Raw genomic sequence first — 21,355 nt, forward strand, 5'->3', positions numbered from 1 at the left:
TATTATACCCTATCCCCAAATTTCTATCTTTCTTGCTTTTCCATTGGCCTGTGTTGCTGAAGACCCAGTATGTCTTGGACTAGAGTTTACTTAATCTGGAGCCAGCCTATTTAAAAGCCCACAGAATCTGCATCCTCCTCTCTCTGTTCACTTGGAACTGCTGCCGAGAAATTCTAAATGACCAACATTAGGGGATTAAATGGTACAAATTTAATAGCCACCAATAATCCCCTAGTGTTAGATATTTAGATTGTGCCAAACTTTTGCAATTATTAACACAAAGAGCAGGGACAATTAAAGGAAAATGAAATAGAAAATTTAAAAGGTCAAGAGACTGATTATATAAACAATGGCCAGACCATATATGACAATAGAACTCTGACCTACGACCTCTGCAACAAGCAACCTGGGAAGGTAAACTACACCTCTGCAGCAACCTCCCCAGGATTTGGTCAGTGATTGCCAACTGCCTTATTCTGTGCCCTTACTTCCAACTCAGAACTAAGCAGAGAAAGCCAAATATGCTCCCCAAACTGATCACATAAGGTGCCTTACTCCAGCTTCCTCATGCCAACATCCTCCAATTAAAGCATACCTGAAGCCTTCCCATTTTTCCTTCTGAAAGGTTTTCTCACTACCTTGCCTGCCTTTGAATCTCTACTAAATGTGAGTAACAGCAGCTAACTCCTTGCTGCAGCAAGCTCTGAATAAATGGCCTCTGCTTGTTCTCATTTTGGTGGTCTTTGTTTATTTCCAGTTTTTCTGGAGGTTCCACTGAGATATGGTCTTCACTGCCCATCACATGGACGCCAGCCTTCAAGCAGGGTGCAGCACCCACAGAGGCCCCTTGTGCCTTGCTGTTCACAGCTTGTAGACTCAGTGCTTATGCGGTAAGTGAACACTGGGTCTGAACTCCATACTCTTGCGTTGAGGTTCTTGGCTATCTATTCTCAGTTTAGTAAGTGGGGTTTGTTATTAGCTCTCATTTGTTCAGTATCCCTGGTAGATTCAGGCCATTTCTTTTTATCCCTTTGCTCTGTTTTGTGCTTTTGTATAGGCCTTGTAGGCCTGTTGTTTGCGCCACCCCATAGACTGGTGAGTTTGAGGTTATCACCCCACCAGCATCCATACAAACTTTGCTATGGGTCACCAATGGGTAAGGTTCTCCTTCCATCTAAATATTTTGTCCTAAGAGCTTAGCTTTGATCCAGAGAGACTGTTTTCTCTTTCTCTGCCTTCTGGGGTGTGCTGTCTGTATTTGGAGGCTGCCAACTGTCAGATTGGGGCCCTGAGACACTAAGTGCACAAGCATCAATTTCAACTGACTGTTGCCAGTTCTCATGGGGTTGTTTAAGTATAAATCCTTTCCAAGTCTTGGGAAAAACTCCGGCTTATATGTACTCTCATTAGAATCCTATTTTTTTCAATTATCTCTCTACATGACATAACTTCACCAAAGATGATTTAGGCTTTCAGTGACCACTCTGGGGAATGTTTGAATTTGAACAAAATTATTCATTTGAGAGATACTTTGGAAGATAAAAGGAATTAATATTTCTCAGGCCCAATGAGTAGCATTTTTTGTTTGATTGGTACACAAACAAATTTCTGATTAAAAGAATTGTTTTATTAAAGGATGTTTTGGCCAAAGCTAATGAGTCATTTGACAAACTTAAGTAACAGTATACTATACTTGTTTTCTCTAGTAAATAATTTCTTTCCTTTTCCTCTAGTTGCCTTCCTACATCCAGTTCTCCTTCTCTCTATTCTTCAGACCTGTCTGATTTTGTACCTATGTTGACTCTTCTTAGCTCTACACCTTGACAAGATGCCTTACCTTTTCCCAAAGACCCTGTTGAAGACCTGAAAATGTCAGTTGTCTCTAAATATCCATCTTCCTTATGAACCAGATATGTTGGCTACAGTAGAATTGAAACCACGAACCCAAGCTGAATTAAGAGCTATAAGGATTTCTGGGCACCTGGGTGGCTCAGTCATTAAATGTCTGCCCTCGGCTCAGGTCATGATCCCGGGGTCCTGGGATCGAGTTTCTCAATTCAGATCAATGAGATTGCTCCAAGGAATGAAAAAGTGCCCAATATGCTGCCTAGACTAGTCTTAAACATGCAAGGTAAATTCATTATGAATAAAAATGGTCAAAACTCCACTATTTCTGGTAGATAAGCATGCTATTCTTTCTACATTAAATTCTGCCACCTTTGATAAAACTCTTCCTTGCAGTAAACATACCATACAGATGGTAGGTGTTTCAAATAACTCACAGATTCCTTATCTCCTAGCCCTTAACTATACCCTGCTCTGTGATAGTTTAATAAGAAGAGACTTACTTTGCAAATGGAATTGTAATTAGCATATCAGAGGGACAATTTCTTGAGGTCCAGAGGTCTCCTCTATTTATAATCAAGTTGTGTCTGCTTTGGATATACCTTTGCCTTTTCCATTATAATTGATGTATATCTCAGATAAAGATCTTGACAGTTGACGAGTTAAAACTTTAACCGACATAGGAAAAATAATTGGTACAGAATCTATTGAAATTCAGATAGATCCTAGCAAACTGTTACCCAAACTTTCCCAATATCCCTTGAAACCAGAGGAAAGGAAGGACTTAAACCTATAGTCTATGGCTTTTTATCCAAATGTCTTCTTATAGCCTGAACTAGGTCTTGTAACACTTCTATCTTTCCAGTAAATAAACCAAATGGATGAAGATATTGATTTTTAAGATCTCAGGACCATCAGCAAAGTTGTAATTCCTTGATTTTTTGCTAATACCTAACCCAAATATCATCCTTAAGCATTGGATTCACTGTAGTGGACTTTTGTTTTGTCTTTTTTGGTTTGCCTCTAGTAAAGGACAGATAAAAAACCTTTTTGTCCTCATCTGGGGAGGACAAAAAAAGATTCTGGGGCAGTCAGTGCCCCAGTGGTTGACTGAAGCATCCTTCTATTTTCCACAGGTCCCCAGTAAAGAACTAAATGATCTACATCTGAAACTAATGATGTACTATATGCTGGCTAATTGAATTTAAATAAAAAAGAATTAAATGTTCTAAATTTTAAAACAAATAATTAAACTAAAAAAACAAAAAGCAGAATCAGACCTGTAAATACAGAGAACAAAGTAATGGTTGCTAGATGGGAAAGGGGTTGGGGAGATAAGCAAAATGGGTGAAGGGCAGTGGGAGAGATAGGCTTCCAGTTTTGAAATGAATAAGTCATGGGAATAAAAGGTGTACAGCACAGGGAATATAGTCAATGGTATTGTAACAGGATTATATGGTGACAGATGGTAATTACCCTTGTGTTGAGCATAGCATAACCTATAGAGTTGTTGAATCACTGTGGTGTACATCTGAAACTAATGTTACATTGTGTGTCAACTGTATTCAAATAATAAAAAAAATCTAAATTTCCCCTATGATTTAGTTCTGATACAATATATAGATGATCTCTTACTTTGTTCAGAGAACAAGTAAGCCTGGAAAAAGATTCCATTTACTTCCTCTTAGTCCAAGCAGAAAGAGGCTTAACATTTCAGAAGATAAAATTACAGTTTTTCCAAAACATAGTCCATTATTTAGGGTAAGACCTATTCACAGAGAGAAAAATATGATCTCTTAATAGACTAAAAAATATGCAAACTTTCCTACATCCCTCACAACATGACAACTGAGGGAATTTCTCAGTTTAACTGGATGTTGCAGACGATGGGCACCAAGTTTTTCTAAAATTACAATACTTGTTTATGAATTGACTAAGCCCTTAGTAAGATACCCCCTTCTCTGGGAGCCCGAACATGAACAGGCCTTCTGGAACTTGAAAATGTTTCTTTAATAGCCTCCTTCCTTAGGCATCCCTAACTATGAAATGCCCTTTGTCTGTTCATATGTGAACAATCTGGACAAGCCCTTGGGTTTTAACTCAACTTTATAGGATAAATAAAAAACCTGTCGCTTACTATAGCTTCATTCTTGATCCAGTTATGAAGGCTTATCTCCCTTATCTCAGGGCAAGAGCTGCTGTGGCAAAACTCATCCATGCTTCTAACAACTTAGTTCTAGGTTCTCTGCTTGACCTCTTGGTTCTTCATCCAATATAGACACTATGATTGACTGAGAACACTCAACACTTTTCAGCAATCAGAATAACCTTTTAGGAGAATGTATCACTTTCTCCCTCTCACATTACCATTCATCACTGCAAAACCTTGAATCTTTCCACTCTCCTGCCCCAACCAGAAGAAGGACCTCATCATCCTTCCCAGTTAGGGAAATGTCTAGTTCACTGAAATTTATAAGAGGTTTCCTTTTAGAACTTTGTTCTGTTACTTTTGATGAATCATACTCAAAACAGAAACTGGTGGTTATCAAGCAAAATTTGTTTTCTCTAATTTAAGCTATTCTTTATAATACAGCCCTCTACCTGAGGCAAAATCAGCCTGGATAGCAGAACATAGTGCTTTGATTAGAGCTTATAAAGTCTGTATGTACACACACACACACACACAAACACACACACACACAAAGAGCAGGTATACTTTTGGAGTAATACCTAACTTTGAGATGCTTTGAAAACAAAGGATTTATCACTTCCTCTGGAACCTTCATCCAAAAGGGACAAGTTAAGGAACTTTTAGATGCTACTTCTACTTTTTAGAAAGATAGCTATTATGAAAGTTGAGGTCCATGAAAAAAGAGCTAAATATTATCCAGCTTCTACCCTCCATGGGTCTACATATGTTTTAGTTATTGTATGTCTATTTTTGGGATGTACTGATGTTGAAATATTTCCTTGGCAAAAACCTACAGCCCTTACAGTTGCTAAAAAGCTGCTTGATTTTTTTGTTTCCAAGCTGGGGTACACTAACTTTTATATTACATGATTGAGACACATACATTATGGGAACTATTACTAAAAGACTGTAAGTTGTCACCAAAAACTCAAAAACTGCATTGCCCATACCATCTAAATCTTCTGTAAAGATTAAGAGAAATAATGGCATTCTTAAAATTAGCATAATTATCAAAACCTTCAGTAACCCTTGGCCAAAGGTACTTCTTGTAGGTCTTATGTCCATATAGTCTACTCCCTTGGTGACACATCAGTTATCCATGTATGAACTGGTATATGGAAGGCCTGTGCATAAGGGATTTCACCTCTAATACTAGAACCTGCCCTATTGCATGAAGACATGACAAAATATTGCAAGGGACTCATACGTTATCGCCAGCTCTTTCACCAAAAGTGTGTCTTCCCTCCCACAATATCTGCCTAAATAATCTTTTCATGATTTTCAACCAGGGGATTTCGTCTATTGGAAAAGACATAGAGGAAAACTACTTGAGCTTTGTTGGAAGACACTTTAACAACAAATAGAGTGGTGAACTTGAGTCAATCCTTGGAATTATGTTTCACAAATAAAGAAGCAACACAGAATTCCACACACTTGGGAGACCACTTAAATATGAGACTTCAAAAATGGTTTTCATGGATCCTTTAGAAACAATTGACCTATGGAAGTAGACAGTTGGCCCAAGACCTTCAGAACAATCCAATGACCTCAGATAATGGTCAGCTTCCACACAAGATATTAGACCAATACCTCTGCATAATCCCTGTTTTGTTTTTCATCTGCTTGCTTATTATAGCTTGCCTTGCCATTTTCTATAGAGTCTTTTTTGTTTTGTTTTGTTTCAAGTTTTATTTAAATTCTAGTTAGTTAACATGTACTGTAATGTTAGTTTCAGTAATAGAATTTAGTGATTCTTCACTTACATATAATACCCAATGCTCATCACAACAAATGTTGTTTATTGTTTTTCACCCATAATGGTCCTTTTGTCCTTTTCATTCCTTTTCATGACAATTGTTAGGTTATTATTGAGTTAGATAATTCTGACCTAACAATCAAAAGACAAACTAGAAATTATTGATGGTACCACTCTTGCCCTAGATAGAATGCAACTTATTGGCATGAGTAGTAGACTCATTGTTGTAGATATTTTGTTGGCTAGTCATGGTGGTATTTGTGTCATTGCTAATAGTCCTTGCCTACTCAGATAAATGAAATCAGCAAGATAGAGCAGACTATACTTCACCTTAAAGAAAAAGTGACTTGATTTTTCTGATTCTGATCCTCATTGCCTATGGCGTTTGTTCTCTTTGCCTAGATTAGGCAATTGGAATTCATTGTTTGACCATCTAAAAGGGATTATGAATTGTTCTTGTTTTTGTCATAGTGGTTATAATGCTGGTTCATTACATTCCATGCAGACTTCTACATGCTTCCATGCAGCAGCTCTCTCATCAAATGGTTGCTATGATGATACAACAATAAAAAGGGCAAAAAAATCTTATGATACAGTTGACTATGGAGACAACTAGACAATTCCACATTAGGAAGATCTGGATCTCTCATCCCTCTTAAATTGATCAACCTACTGTAGGTGAGAAAATGATCAAAAGGGGGACTGAGGGACTGAATATACAAATGGCCAATGGCCAGGGCATATATGACAATAGAACTCTGACCCGAAGCTGTAAATATGGAGTTTGGACTTGGATAGCTTAGATCAGGAGTCAGCAAACATTTTCTGTAAAGGGTTAGATAGTAAATATTTTAGGTTTTACAGGCCATATGATATCTGTAGCAACTAAAATAGTCATAGACAATAATAAACAAATGGGCATGGCTGTGTTCCAATTAAACAGAAGGTGGGCTCATCTGACCTGCTAGCTATATTTGCTTGACCCTTGGTTTACTTCTCTGGAAGTGAGAAAGTTTCCCCATTCTTTAAGAGGGGGAGAAAGGAAGGAAATTAACATTGATCAAGTTTATACTATGAGCTAGACACTGTACTCAGGACTTCTGCATTCATCATATCATTTAATCCTCACAATCATATCCCTATGCTGTAGGGAAGAAAATGGAGTTTCTGAAAGCTAAAATAAGTTGTCCACAATCACATGGCTGGTGGGAAGCAAAACCTTCTGACGCTAAAGTGTTCTTTCTTCCTCACCGTCACAGATTTTTTTTATTTCCCGTCCACATGCCTTCTCTAGCATCTCTGGCCATCTTTGCTTCCAACTCTGTAGTAACAGCACCAAAAACAAAGAAATAACAATAGCAGCTAAAGTTCACTGTGTGATATATTTATAATGTATATTCTTTTTTTTGGAAGGTTTTATTTATTTATTTTACAGAGAGAGAGAGCACAAGCAGGTGGGGCAGAGGGAGAGGGTGAGAGAGAGAATCTCAAGCAGACTTCACACTGAGTGTGGAGCCCAGTGTGGGGCTCAATCCCAGGACCCTGAGATAACGACCTGAGCCAAAACCAAGAGTTGGATGCTTAACCAACTGCACCACCTAGGCACCCATATAATGTATATTCATATTTATATTAAATAATATACATATTATTTAATATATATTTATAAATCCCAGGAAGTATATTTTTCCTGTTTCATAGATGGGGAACACCAAGTTCACAAAGCTGGAAATTGGCAAGTTGAGCATAAGAACCCCCATTTCCTAATTCCTAATTCTCTAACTAGGACTTTATATCCTGGTCAACATTTGTTTAATTAACACAGAATAATATTTTCCTTTCTCTGAACCTCTCTAAGTACAGCTGCCAAGTCAATTCTGACCAACAGAAGTAGCTGAGACTAGATTAATGGTTTTGGAGGGAATATCAAGTTCAGTGAAATGAAATCCTGTTAAAGCAATATGGATTGGTGTCCAGGAAATATCAGAAACTCTGGTGCTTTGTCAACAATTTGGCTATAAGGCTGAACGCCACCTGGATTCCTCTTTAAGGAGTTCCCTAAATGAAAAATGACTTTGCAGAACATCTAACTCTTAGATCTCCCAAAGTTCTGGGCAGGGAGAAGCCACTGTCTTTGGCTGACATTACCCAAAATATAAATACAGAGCCTCAAGGGTAGGAAATCTTTTTATTTTTTTTAAACTGTGTATTGAAAGAGAGAAATCAGGATATTCCCAGATGAAACTACTGGAAACTCTTCAGACTTTTTCCTTTTGGAGCCCCATTGTAGGCAGTTTTCTGGTTTGACTTGAGAGGAGCTTCTGAAGGAGAAAAAGTGTGTCTGTCTCCAGTCTCCCCACTCAAGCCCCCATTTTTGGTTGTCTGTGCTAACAGGATGTTGGAGGCCATAGAGCAGGCTTGAGGTAAGGCTTTCAGTGGAATTGGTCTGATAAGAAGAGTAAAATGTGAGCCCCAACACTGTTCAACTGTGTCAGGATCTGACCTGCAATGTCAGATGCTGAATGCCATTAAGGAGAGGAGGGGAGAGGAGAGGGGAGAATGGGAGAGAGCAGAGTGGAAGACAAGAGAAGAGACATATCTACTTAGGTTCCTAAATCCTGGTCCATATCTGGGCTTTAGATACAAACGAGCTGGCAAAAGCAAGTATCTAGCATTTATGCCTCTATGAGAAGAAGCAATTTTATCTTCGAACAAAAACCATGCTGAGTAGCCATCATAAATGACTAATGACCATGAGAGTGTCCTGCCCCAAAGCCTTGACCTTCACAAATTCTTGGTTTCCAAGGAACCCTATAGCAACTTTCTCTCTGGAGGAGACTCTGAGTTCTGAACCTCTTTATCTTTCACTCCTTGGAGCCCTTTTTTCTTACAATGGGCTTTGTGTATAACCCCAGAATCCTAGCATCTCTGTCATAGAGGCACCAAAATGCTCACCCAGGCCAATGTTTTCAAGCATGATCTGGGGAGCCACATGGGTGAAGGCCCTTTCTCCCTTTCCCACCCTCCCCCTCCATATGCAGCCCAATTCAATTTGGAGGAGCTCAGCTTTGAATTGTTTTGCATATTGGGCTTTTCTTTCGAAGGAAGATTCAAATGTTTATAGTCACTGGTGTAGCCCAAGGCCCTCTACATGTCTCATTCATCTTTGTAACCCTGGTGCCCTCTACACAACCTGGCACAACAGAGGTACTTGATAAATATTTATGAATGCAAACAAACAAATATTTCATTCATTTGTCCATTCATGTATTCATTGGAGAAACACTTGTTCAACTCCTGTTGTGTAGTGAGGACCATTTGCCCATAATTTCTGTGACTCCATTGACTGCAGTCTTCAGTTAGCCAATGTGTGTGGCTAGAAAGCATCCCTTTTCCCCCTCACTGCACCATCTCTGTACAACCCATGCTCTATCCCAGGCTGAATAAGCCTGAGGGTTAAAAGTGAGGTCATATTAACAGTAACAGACATTATTATTTTTTTTTTGGCTTTACTCCCAATCCGTTATTGCACATTTTCCCTCATTTGCTGGACTCATTTCTCTTTGAGACATGCTTTGCTGTAAGCTTTGTCTCCTTACTAACACACAGGATAGAAGTGGTGGGAAGAGCCTTTTGCTGCAAAGATTATGGAGCTTTAATAGAATATATATATGAAAGTACTTTGAGCAAGAGAAACTGCTCTCCAAGGGTCAGAGGTTGTTATTAAGTAGGGCTGCCTGCCAGCCAGCTGGGTACTTGTGAGAAATTTAGGATGCTGGGGAGAAGATACTCCCCCAGAATAACTGATGCTGTTGTTAAAAAAGCACTTTGCGGTCAAGTCTCAGACAAATCTTAGTCTTTCCCATGAGGAAAAGCCACGGCTTGTTGGTGGTGTTTCTATTTGGTGCTGGCATCATTCTGCCAGCTGTGTGAGCCACGCTGTGTCCCTTTGCTTCGTTCAGCTAACATTTAATGAGTACCTCTCAGTGTTTACTTTGTGCATACCCTCATTCAGCCATTCATTCATTTAATGATTCATTCAATAGATACTTATTATGTTCCTACTATGTGCTAAGGGCATAGCAATAAATGAAACCAGAATTCCTGCTCTTTCAGAGTTTATATTCTAGTGGTAACAACATATAAGTGAAAAGAGAGGTGAAAATGTAGAAATATATGAAGAATCAGATGTTGATAACTGCTGAGGAGAAAAGTAAAAGCAGGAAGAGAGATAGAGAGTGTTGGGGGGATGGGCTCACCATTTTAGTTGACATGGCCTAGGTGGGGAAGACTTCATCACAAAGATGATGGCAACTCTATGAGCTAGGTATTAGTTCTATTTTATTTTTTTTAAGATTTTATTTATTTGTCAGAGAGAGTGCGAGCCCAAGCAGGGGGAGCAGCAGGCTGAGCAGGGAACCTGATGCGGGACTCGATCCCAGGACCCAGGGATCCTGATCTGAGCCGAAGGCAGACACTTAACTGACGGAGCCACCCAGGCATTCCACTAGTTCTATTTTATAAATGAAGTACGTCAGCTCAGAGAGGTGAAGTGACATGGTCGAGGTCATGCAGGGAGTTAGTGGCTGAGTAGGTACTTGGGCCCAGATCTGTGTGATCTTAAATTCAGGCTCTTTCTACAATGAAGCACTGACTGCCTACATGTTTTCATCCGTAAAACATAGGGCTGGGTTAAGCCAGGACAAAGAAACACCTTCCTTTCTGGTTTTAACATGCCTTGGGCCAGTGGTCTTTTCTGTGAGCTACAGAACATTCTTAACTGCTGTCAGTAATATCAGAAATGACTAACATTACATTACCCACTTTCTTGCTCACTTTGAGGCAATTATTTCTGGTTAGAGATTTGGCTTAAAAGTTAGATCTTTGACACACAGACGCAATACTGCAAAGTGAAATGGAAGACATGTTTTGGTGCTCTGTAATACTGTTAAAATGAACCAATGTGAGAGTCATTAGTGTTATTTATGGTAATAGATTATTTAGATTTTAAACAATACTCATGAAGATCGTAGAAAAGTAATGCTGAAAAAAATCTAAATATGTGGGATCACAGAGAATTCTGGAAGGGGGACTATACCATCATGCTTTGTGGATGGGTGTGAGTCCTGGGGACCAGTGATTCCTGTGGGGTCCGATGGAAGGAGCATGCTGCTATCTTGAAGCGCTTTGAGAGCCTCAAGTTGGTACTTGATAAATTATAAGAATTATAAGAATTATAAGAATTATAAGAATTATAAGTCATATCCCGTAGCTAAGTTCCAACCATGAGGGCAGGGATTGCCTTTTGATTCTCTTGTATCCATAAGGCCAGGCACAGTGCCTGGTACTTGGTGTTTCAATAAGTGCTTGTTGAGTGAATGAACATAGGATGACAAGGAGATCTGAGACCATATGATACAAGGAATGGATGCTGGAATTGGGACTATGCATTGCTTTTTCCACACTCCCTCATCTATTCCTGAACTTTGCTCCTTTTCCCTAGGATTCCCTCTGTGTTAGTTCTCTAGGGTTGTGGTAAGACATACCACAGCCTGGGTGGCTTAAACGACAGAAGTTTATTTCTCATAGTTCTGGAAGCTGAAAGTCTAAGATCAAGATGTCATCAGGGTTGGTTTCTTCTGAGGCCTTCTTTCTTGGCTAGTGGATGGCTACCTTCACCCTTCATCTTCACATGGCCTTCCCTCTGTGCCTGTGTCCTAATCTCTCGTTATAAGAATACCAGTTGTATTGGATCAGGGCCCACCCTTATGCTTTCCTGTAACTTCATCCTTCTTTAAAGGCCCTAATCTCCAAATGCAGGCACATTCTAAGGTTTTGGGTGTTAGGACTTCAGCATGTGGATTTGGGGGGAATATAATTCAGCCCGTTAAACCTCTTATACAAATTACTTGTACATAAGTCCTTCTCTCGTTTCTGCTTTTGCAAAGGAATATAAACTAAACTATGGCACTATTAAATCTCTCTTTCTCCTCCCCTTCTGACCTCAGTGTATACATCTCTATCTTATCTATCTATCTATCTATCTATCTATAATCTATCTATCTAGTTGTTTTGTTATTTTTGTTGTTGGTGATGGTGGTGGGTGTGTGTGTGTGTGTGTGTGTGTGTGTGTGTGTGTGCATGCATGTGAAATTACATCCAAATAGAAGATCTGGTCATTTCTTTGGGAAAATCTCTTAAGAAAATTATAATGTCTGAGCAGCAATAAACCTTTCTTTCATCTATGATGTTCAAGCAGCATTAATTGTCTAGTGCTTTTGACAATGCTCTGCTGATTCCTTAGTTGTCATTGCTGTATAAGCCCCATTAAAGGCTATACAAACCCCTTTTGAGCTTTCTCACAGCTAATTATGCCTTGATTGATGGAAAAGTAAGCACACCTTGATTGCTTATGTAATTTTGAATTAATTACATTACTTCCAGATTTGTATGTCATTGAGGAAGGTACTTATCGACAGATTCTAATTAATGTATAACAACTTTATGATATACATGGAAGCTTTAAACACTTAAGATATTATAACTCCCAAGGTTCGGTTCATTCATTCATTCACTTCTTCATTCATTCAATGAATATTTATGAAGTTTTAATATGTAGAAGGTGCTTTGGGAGTTGGTATGGTAATGCAGAGAATGTAAAATGCTTGGCGCCTGCATCCTAAGATGGGAATGACAGGCACACAAATAATCGCAAAGCGCAATGACAATATATAGGATAGTTGCTCTAGCTTTCTGTTTTATCTTCATTTCTATCAGTCCAACTAGGAAAATAAAAACCATTTTGAGGCAGTTTAAGGTAGGAATTGGTTACACAGGTGATAGAAAAGTTGAGACACCAGCAAGGGACAGTAAGGCAACCCAAAGATCTGTGGCAGCAAGAAGCCTCCACCCCTGTAGTTTAGAGGGACCAAGGGAGGCAAGTGTTCCTGGAACCTAGCATCACTGGGCAAAGCTTGACCATGGCCAGCTTATCAGATGGCATCTGTAGCCAAGGAAATGATGTGGCTCTCCAGCATAGAGAAGGGGTGGGGATACTCTGGACCCCTCCCTCTTGCTCCAGTCTCTTAAGTATCTCTCCTGGGAGTTTCAGGCTAGGGAGGTGAGTCCCTAATATGATATGGAGCAGAGGAGAGGCGAGGAATAGATCTGAATACAAAGTGGCCCGAGTCTTGCACAGAACTCTAGGATTTATGACTGTCTAATACACATTACACTTAAATATAGAGACAGTGTTCACATCATACCAGAATCAGACAAGGTCTGTGTGGAGGGAATGCTCAGTGTGTGCATATCTGTGTGTGTGTCTGATGTGCACACCCGGGTAGTGTGGGGGTGGGATGGGGTAGACTGCTAGCCTGGGAGAAAAGGGAAAGATAGATTTCTCCCAAGTAGTGGATCAGACTGGAGATGCTTAGTGGTAAGTTGTCTGCCATTAAGGTAAGATATTTGGAAAGAGGGAAAAAGGATTGGATCTTACTTCATGATTGAGCTGAGGTGGGGATCTGATAATACAGAGTGTAGAAGTATAGCCTTACTGGGAGGCATTTAAGAGTGGTTAACCCATTTACTAATTAATTCAAAAAACATCTATTAAAAGCCAACCTTAGACCAAGTGAAGGTCAGGTGCTGGTTATAATATGATGTGCAAAAATAGACTTGTTTCTGGCCTTATGGATTTTATGCCCTAGTGAGTGAGAAAGATGTTTATTTTTCAAATGATTACAAATGTGAAGAAGTACTAACTGTGATCAGAGTAATAAGGAAGAGTGCAGATGGTTATAATGGTGTATTGTAGGGTGATGCTGATCAGGGGATCAGCCTGAGGGATCAGGGAAGGCTTCCTACAAGAAGCACCAGTTTAAGTATCATGGCAGTAGGACTAAAAAAAGCAAAGAGGGAGTGGGGAAGAATAGTCCAAGGTCAAATAAGAGCCATGCAAAGACCCTAGTGTGTGAGGAACATTCCAGTGAGATGGGTGGTGGTGAGAAGTACAATCTTTCAGTGGAATTTTTCAAACAGGTTTATCAACAGTAGTTGAAAGGACTCACATATCACACCTTTCCGTAACCTTCCAACCCTAAAATTACCTGATTTACAGCATTTAATTGCTTGCTGACTTTGGGCTCGGTTTAGTGAGAGATGCTTTGAGAGATAAAAGAACAGCAGGAGGCAGGGTGCTTTTGGTGAGTAGAGTGTAACATGCCAACCAGTTGAGTAACTATAAACGACAGCATATGATTAAGTACTGCAATGAAGGGTCTACATGGCTGGAAGGACTGAGGTCAGGGAAGAAAGTAGAGTGGGATGGGGCTCCTGTTGTCGCCTCTTCTGATCAGACAGCTAGAATTCTCTACTCCGCAGGAGAGAGTCTTGCTGAAGAGAATTCTTGGCAGCCAGTAGGTAATCACTACATCAGCTGTCAGTTGTGTAACTCACAGGAAGGAGCAAGGACACAGCAGGGGGATGAGTACCATTGCTCTTTTGTGCCAGGTGTTTTAAGTGTATTGTCTCACTTAGTCTTCATATCCACTGTATGAAATAGTAAGTATTATTCCCATTTTATAGACAGGATGCTGAGATTTAGTGGTTTGGCTAACCTGCCCATGGTCATACATTTACACAGTGGCCAGCCTGGGATTAGAACCCAGTTCTCCATGGCTCTAAAGTCAATGCTCCTACCATAACCCTACCACAGAGGCTTCTCCACTCACTGTGGTTGGTGCATGTGTGTGTTTTCTTGCTTTATTCCCTGTATTATAGTATTATATTCTTAATAAGGGTTGGAGATGAATGAGTGGGGAAGGGAAGTAATTTTTTGAAGAACCTGCTGTTTATCAAGCAATATGCTTGCTAATTACATAGAGTATTTCATTTAGTGTTTACCAAAAACTTCATGCTATATGTTATTCTTCCCATTTTACAGATGAGTGTAAAGCTCTAAGGTCTTTCATTTACCAAGGGAGCAGAGCTGGGATTAGATTGTGGGTCTTCTAGAGTCCAAACTCTATACTCTTTCTAGTCCATCACATTACTCCTGGGACCCTCCTAGTCATTGTATCTTGCACTGTCACGTGCCTTCTCATGTTCAAAAATATTTGTTCATTTATTTACTTTTTACCCATTGTACCTCATTTTTGTGATGGACACTGTAAGAAGCACAGAGAGTGGAAAAGAATTATTTTAATTCCTTTTTGCTCTTATGGTCAGTACTAAGCTTTGTGACAATTATTCTCATACTGTTTCTTGGATTTTATTCAATGGCTATTAGCACTTAAAGGGATCTTACAGATCAGTAGTCAGGGGGTGCCTCGGTGGTTCAGTTGGTTAAGCGTCTGCCTTCAACTTGCGTCATGATCCCAGTGTCCTGCGATCAAGCCCCACATGGGGCTCCCTTCTCAGTGGGGAGCCTGCTTCTCCCTCTCCCTCTGCCTGCCACTCCCCCTGCTTGTGCTCTCTCTCTCTCTGTCAAATGAATAAATAAAATCTTAAAAAAAAACCCAGATCATCAGTCAGTGTTTCATATTCTAAAAAATTCTTGTAAAAGAATTTTACAGAGATGTAAAAATTCAGAACTTTTATAGAATTTAGCAGCATATTAAAGAATACTACACCATAAGGAAGAGGAGTTATTCCAGGAACATGAGAATGAATCAATATAAAGATATATATTAATAAAAATTTTCAAACTAATAGATATAATAAAAAATTTTCTATGATCATTCTCCAAACAAAATGAAAGGCAATTGATTAATGCAACATCACATTTATCTTATGTATATACAAATTATATACGCATATATAATACATATATGTATAAATGCAATTGCATAGTTGTCTACATGCATATAACACACACATATACACTTCTGAAATTCCACAAAAGAAGAGCTGAACAAATAAGGCATATACTAAGTTCTTGGATAGAAAAACTCAACCTAATAAAGATAAATTTTTTCCCTACATTAATTTGTAAATTGAATAGCATTCCAATAAAAATGCCAAGACTTTTTAAAAAGTTCTTATGGAAAAAGAAACAATAAGAGTAGGCAAAAAACACAGAAAAAGAGGAGCAATGAGGGAACATCAGTTCTAAAAAACAAAGCGTATCATAAACCTTTAATAAATTAGTGAGATTGGCTGATAAATAAGACCACTGAAAAAGAAGCAAAATTCCAAATATATATGAAATTCAAATATATATAGAAATTAGGATATAATAAATTTAGCAACTCAATTCAGTGTATATGTGTGTATATGGAAGGGAACAATAACAGATTAGTCCTTATAATAATAACTGGGTAGCCATTTGGAAAATAATTGGATTCACATTCACATTATACACTAAGATGAATTCCAAATGGATCAAAGACTTAAAAGTAAAAAATGAATTCATAAAAGAAGTAGAAGAAAACACGTGAGACTTTTTTTATTATGTGGGAATAGGAAAAATCTTTTCAATTACTATACAAAATGTAAAAGGCAGAAGAAAAATATTGATATATCTAAAAAATCTGTATGCAAAAAAAATGCTATGAGCAGAGTCAAAAGACACTTGACCCTAGGCAAAACATCTGCAATTTATCAATAGGGATAATCTCTCTAATATGTAAATAGCTCTTAACAAATCAATGTAAAAAAGATGGTCAGCCCACTAGAAAAATGGTCAAAGGATATGCATAGACAGGTCAGAGGAAAGGAAAATCCCAAACTAAAGACTTATAAAAAGGAGAGTTCCTTGACTTTTTGCATAATAGGGGAAATTAAAATTATATTCATATACCATTTTCACCTATCAAATTGGCAAAAATTCAACTATGAGACGATACTCTCATGTTGCCAAGACTCTGTGGAAACACTCCTATATGCTCCCAGTGGGAGGGAAACTGGTATAGTTTAAACAGTATTAAACAAAATTACAAATGCATTTCTTCTTTGACCCTACAATTCCACTTCCAGGAAATTATATTATGGATATATTTACCCATGTGAAAATGACATATGCAATATTATTCTTTATAGTAAAGGATTGGAAATGATGTAAATATTGATCAACAGAAGATTAGTTAAATGGAATTTTGCAGCTGAAGCTTTTTAGCAACTGATATGGAAAGATCTCCAACTTGCATTTTTAAGTGAAAAATCAAGCTGTAGAACAGTGTGTATGGTACATAAGGAAAATGGAAAAAAGGATCAATACTCACATTTGCTTCTATATTCATTAATATCTCTGAAAGGACACATAACAATAATAGTGAAAATTTTTCTGTTGTTTTGTTTCACTTTTTCTCTTGGAGAGAGGTGTACTGGGTAGCTGGGGGATTTGGATAGGAGAAAGGTTTTTCATTCGGTACATTTTTCTACTTTTTGAATTTTGAACCATGTATAATATATAACTGATTTTTAGCAATTCAATACCTACAAAATACATGAATGAACAAACCCCAAATTTTCAGGGACTTTTTCTGGGTGACATTTGGAGGGCTGACCCAGAGACCCATCCAGTGTACCCTCCCCACTTCTCAATGACCTCCATAGCACCATTCTGGAATCCTGTTACCACATGGACAGTCTGAAAACCAACTTTTAAAATCTGAGACTTAGTACATATAGAGCATCTGAAAGGCCTGGCACATAGTAATTATCTTGGCAAATGTTAACTATTGTTTTTATTTTTATACTTTGTATGTGGGCAAACTGAATCACACAGATAGTCAGAAATAGTTGATTAGATTTTAAGATCCTTTTAAAATATTTCTTACATGGTGCTTATTGATGACTTGACACATAGAAGATATTCAACAAGCACACGGCGATGGATTGACCTCACCCTGTGGTATTGCCAGTGATTAACAAAGGTCATATTGTTGGTGGAGGCCTATGGGCATGAGGTAACATATCAAAATGTGGTAGCTTGTCCTGGAATGGGCCTGAGCAGCTTCCCCTCTGGAGAGAAGAATGTTCAGTAGGCAAAATAAATTTGAAATCACAACCTACGGAGGCAACATGGCATGATAGGAAGCACATGGAATCTGGAGTCAAAAGATTTAGTATAGATCCACGATTCATTCGCAGAGTAGCTTAGGAGAGACCCTGAGTGGGTCTGTTCACCTGTCTCAATCATTGACTGCATCCTTGCAATACCTGTCCTCCTTTCCATGGCTGCTATAAAGCTCAGAAGATCTAACTAGATTTGAAAGCATTTCAAAACTATGCAGTAACATAGATGAGTGCAGCATAATACATGGCAATTCACAATAACGTTAGCCCTGTTCATTCTCTCTGCCTAAGTGGCAGAGGATTTGTGGCTGGTGAGGACAGTGTTAAATTTACAGAGCAACCCAAGGAGAGACTGGCTTGCTCTATGGGGAGACCCAGGACTGATGGTAGGCACTTAACAGCATGTTCCAATTACAGCATTTAAATCTAATTGCATACTCTGTTAATCTCTGTCAGTGCAGCATCATTTAATATCATCACGGCAGCCTCTAATATCGTGAGCAATGTGAGCCGAGCTGAGACTATTGAAAAAGTTCAGTCCCAGGTCTTCATATCCCCTTTAATTCTCTCTGTCAGTTATGCCGCAGTCAAGAGTTCAAACAAAGGTCTTGGGATCCGGGCTTGGAGCTACCTTTTTGAAGCGAAGCCTCTTATAAATATACAGATTATATCAGGAGCCTCCAATCCCTTACCCTGGTTATTTTTGATGGGTTAGTTAAGTGACTAGTCCCTGGGGTAAAACTGACTATGCACTTATTTCAAACAAATATTGTAAATGCTATCTGTTCCATAGATTATAGTTTTAGAAAAAAAATGGAGTCACTTGCACATTTATTTCCCACCCTACCCCCAATCCTCCTGGCTCAAGTAAGGTAGATGGGAAAAAACACCCAGACACCTACTTAGCTCAGTTCCTTGAACATAGTAGGCTTTTTGTTTTTGTTTTTTCTCATTCTGAATGACAGTTGATTAGTATGAAATTGCTGGTTACAAACTTAGGTTTATTTTTTTAATTTAATTTAACTTATTTTAATTTGAGTGTAGTTGGCACACAATGTTACATTAGTTTCAGGTGTACAACTTAGTGATTTGACAAGTTTATACATTTTGCTATGTTCGCCCTAAGTACAGCTACCATCTGTCCTATTACATCCCTATTACAGTATCACCAACTGTATTCCTTATGCTCTGCTTTTTATTCCAATGACTTACTCATTCCATATCTGGAGGCTTGTATCTCCCTCTCCCCTTCATCCATTTTGCTCAACCCCCACCCCTCTGGCAACCATTAATTTGTTCTCTGTAGTTACAGTTCTGATTCTTTTTGTTTATTCATTTTTTAAGATTCCAATTTTAAGATTTTTAAGTGGAATCATATGGTATTTGTCTTTCTTAGTCTGACTTATTTCACTGAATATAATACCCTCTAGGTCCATCTGTGTTGTCTCAAGGGGAACGATCGCATCCTTTTTTATGGCTGTGTAATATTCTGTTATATATATATGATATTTTATATCATATCTGTTATATATATATGATATTCTTATATATATATATTCATGTCTTGGCTATTGTACATAATACCACAATAAACATAGGGATGCATATATCTTTTTGAGTTAGTGTTTTCATTTTCCCTGGGTAAATACCCAATAGTGATATTATTGGGTTATATGGTATTTCTATTTTTAATTTTTTGAGGAAATTCTATAGTGTTTTCCACAGTGGCTGCAGTAGTTTGCATTTCAACCAACAGTGCATGAGGGTTACTTTTTTTCCATATCCTTGCCAGCACTTGTTTCTTGTGTTTTTGATTTTAGCCATTCTGACACATGTGAGGTGATATCTCATTGTGGTTTTGATTTGCATTTCCCTTATGATGAGTGATGTTGAGCATCTTTTCTTGTGTCTGTTGGCCATCTGGAAGACATTTGGAAAAATGTCTACTCAGGTCTTCTGCCCATTTTTTAGTTGGATAATTTGTTTTTTTGGTGTTGAGTTGTAGAAGTTCCTTATATATTTTGGATATTATTCCCTTATTGGATATGTCATTTGCAAATATCTTCTCCCATTCTGTAGGTTGTCTTTTTATTTTCCTGATGACTTCCTTTGCTGTGTAAAAGCTTTTTATTTTGATGTAGTCCCAGTAGTTTATTTTTGCTTTTATTTCCCTTGCCTTGGGAGACATATCTAGAAGAATGTTGCTGTGGCTGATGTCAGAGAAATTACTGCCTGAGTTCTCTTCTAGGATTTTTATAGTTTCCGGTCTCAGCTTTAGGTCTATAACTCATTTTGAGCTTTTTTTTTTTTTTATGGTGTTAGAAAGTGGTTCAGTTTCATTCTTTTACATGTAGCTGTCCAGTTTTCCCAGCACCATTTTTTGAAAATTGAAATTTCCCATTGTGTATTCTTGCCTCCTTTGTCATAGATTAATTGGCCATATAGATATGGGTTTATTTCTGGGGTCTCTGTTCTGTTCTATTGATCTATGTGTGTATTTTTGTGCCAGTACCATACTGTTTTGATTACTATAGCTTTGTAGTATATCTTGAAATTTGGAATTGTGGTACCTCCAGTTTTGTTCTTCTTTCTTCTTTTGTTCTTCTTTCTCAGAATTGCTTTGGTTATTTGGGGTTCTCTATGGTTCCATATAAATTTTAGGATCGTTTGTTCTAGTTCTGTGAAAACTGCTGTTGGTATTTTGATAGGGATTGCAATGACTCTGTAGAGTGCTTTGGGTAATATGGACATTTTGATAATATTATTTCTGATAATCCATGAGGATGGAATATCTTTTCATTCATTCATCTTCAATGTCTTTCATCAGCATTTTGTAGTTTTCAGAGTACAGGTCTTTCACCTCTTTGGTTAAGTTCATTCATAGGTATTTTATTCTTTTTGGTGCAGCTATAAATGGTGTTGTTTTTTTTAAATTCCTATTTCCATGACTTTGTTGTTAGTACTGTTGTCAGAAACACTCCTGATTTTGGGGTATTAATTTTGTATCCAGCCACTTTACTGAAATCGTTTATTGGTTCTAGTAGTTTTTTGGTGGAGTCTTTAGGATTTTCTATGTATAGTATCATGTGGCCTGCAAATAGTGACAGTTTAACTTCTTTACCAATATGGATGCCTATTTCTTTTTCTTGTCTGATTGCTGCAGCTATTGGTTTGTTCTCTCTAACCTCATTTTGTTGAGAGGTTTTTTTTTTTTTTTAATCATGCATGGATGTTAAATCTTGTCAAATGCTTTTTCTGAGATGGTCATATGATTTTATCCTTTGTTTTGTTGATGTGGTGTATTGATGTTGATTGATTTGCAAATATTGTACCATCCTTGCATCCCAGGAATAAATCCCACCTGATCATGGTGAATGATCTTTTTTAATGTATTGTATGTGGTTTGCTAATACAAACTTAGATTTTAAAATGTAACTCTTGAATCATAAAAATCAAATTTAGGAATACAACCAACTCTAAATCCTATATTAATTAAGAGTCATTTATTCAATCAACAAAGGTCTGATGAGTGAGTGCCACTTATG

The 21,355-nt window shown here is 38.0% G+C and overlaps 1 protein-coding gene across 11 annotated transcripts in view; it reads left to right on the forward strand.

Annotated features, from left to right (window-relative positions):
• LOC118546233 (uncharacterized) overlaps window positions 1-21,355 on the forward strand; it is a 567,633-nt gene that overhangs the window by 91,179 nt on the left and 455,099 nt on the right. For all 11 annotated transcript variants that reach the window (XR_013448159.1, XR_013448158.1, XR_013448160.1 and 8 more), the window contains one exon: window positions 758-890. Coding sequence is in view for 8 of the 11 variants with exons in the window: in XM_078073056.1 (XP_077929182.1) it covers window positions 758-890 (133 nt within the window). In the remaining 3 variants the exon portion in view is untranslated. The remainder of the gene's footprint in view (window positions 1-757; window positions 891-21,355) is intronic.

The sequence above is a fragment of the Halichoerus grypus genome, chromosome 5 (assembly GCF_964656455.1).
Source record: "Halichoerus grypus chromosome 5, mHalGry1.hap1.1, whole genome shotgun sequence".
Lineage (NCBI taxonomy): Eukaryota > Metazoa > Chordata > Mammalia > Carnivora > Phocidae > Halichoerus > Halichoerus grypus.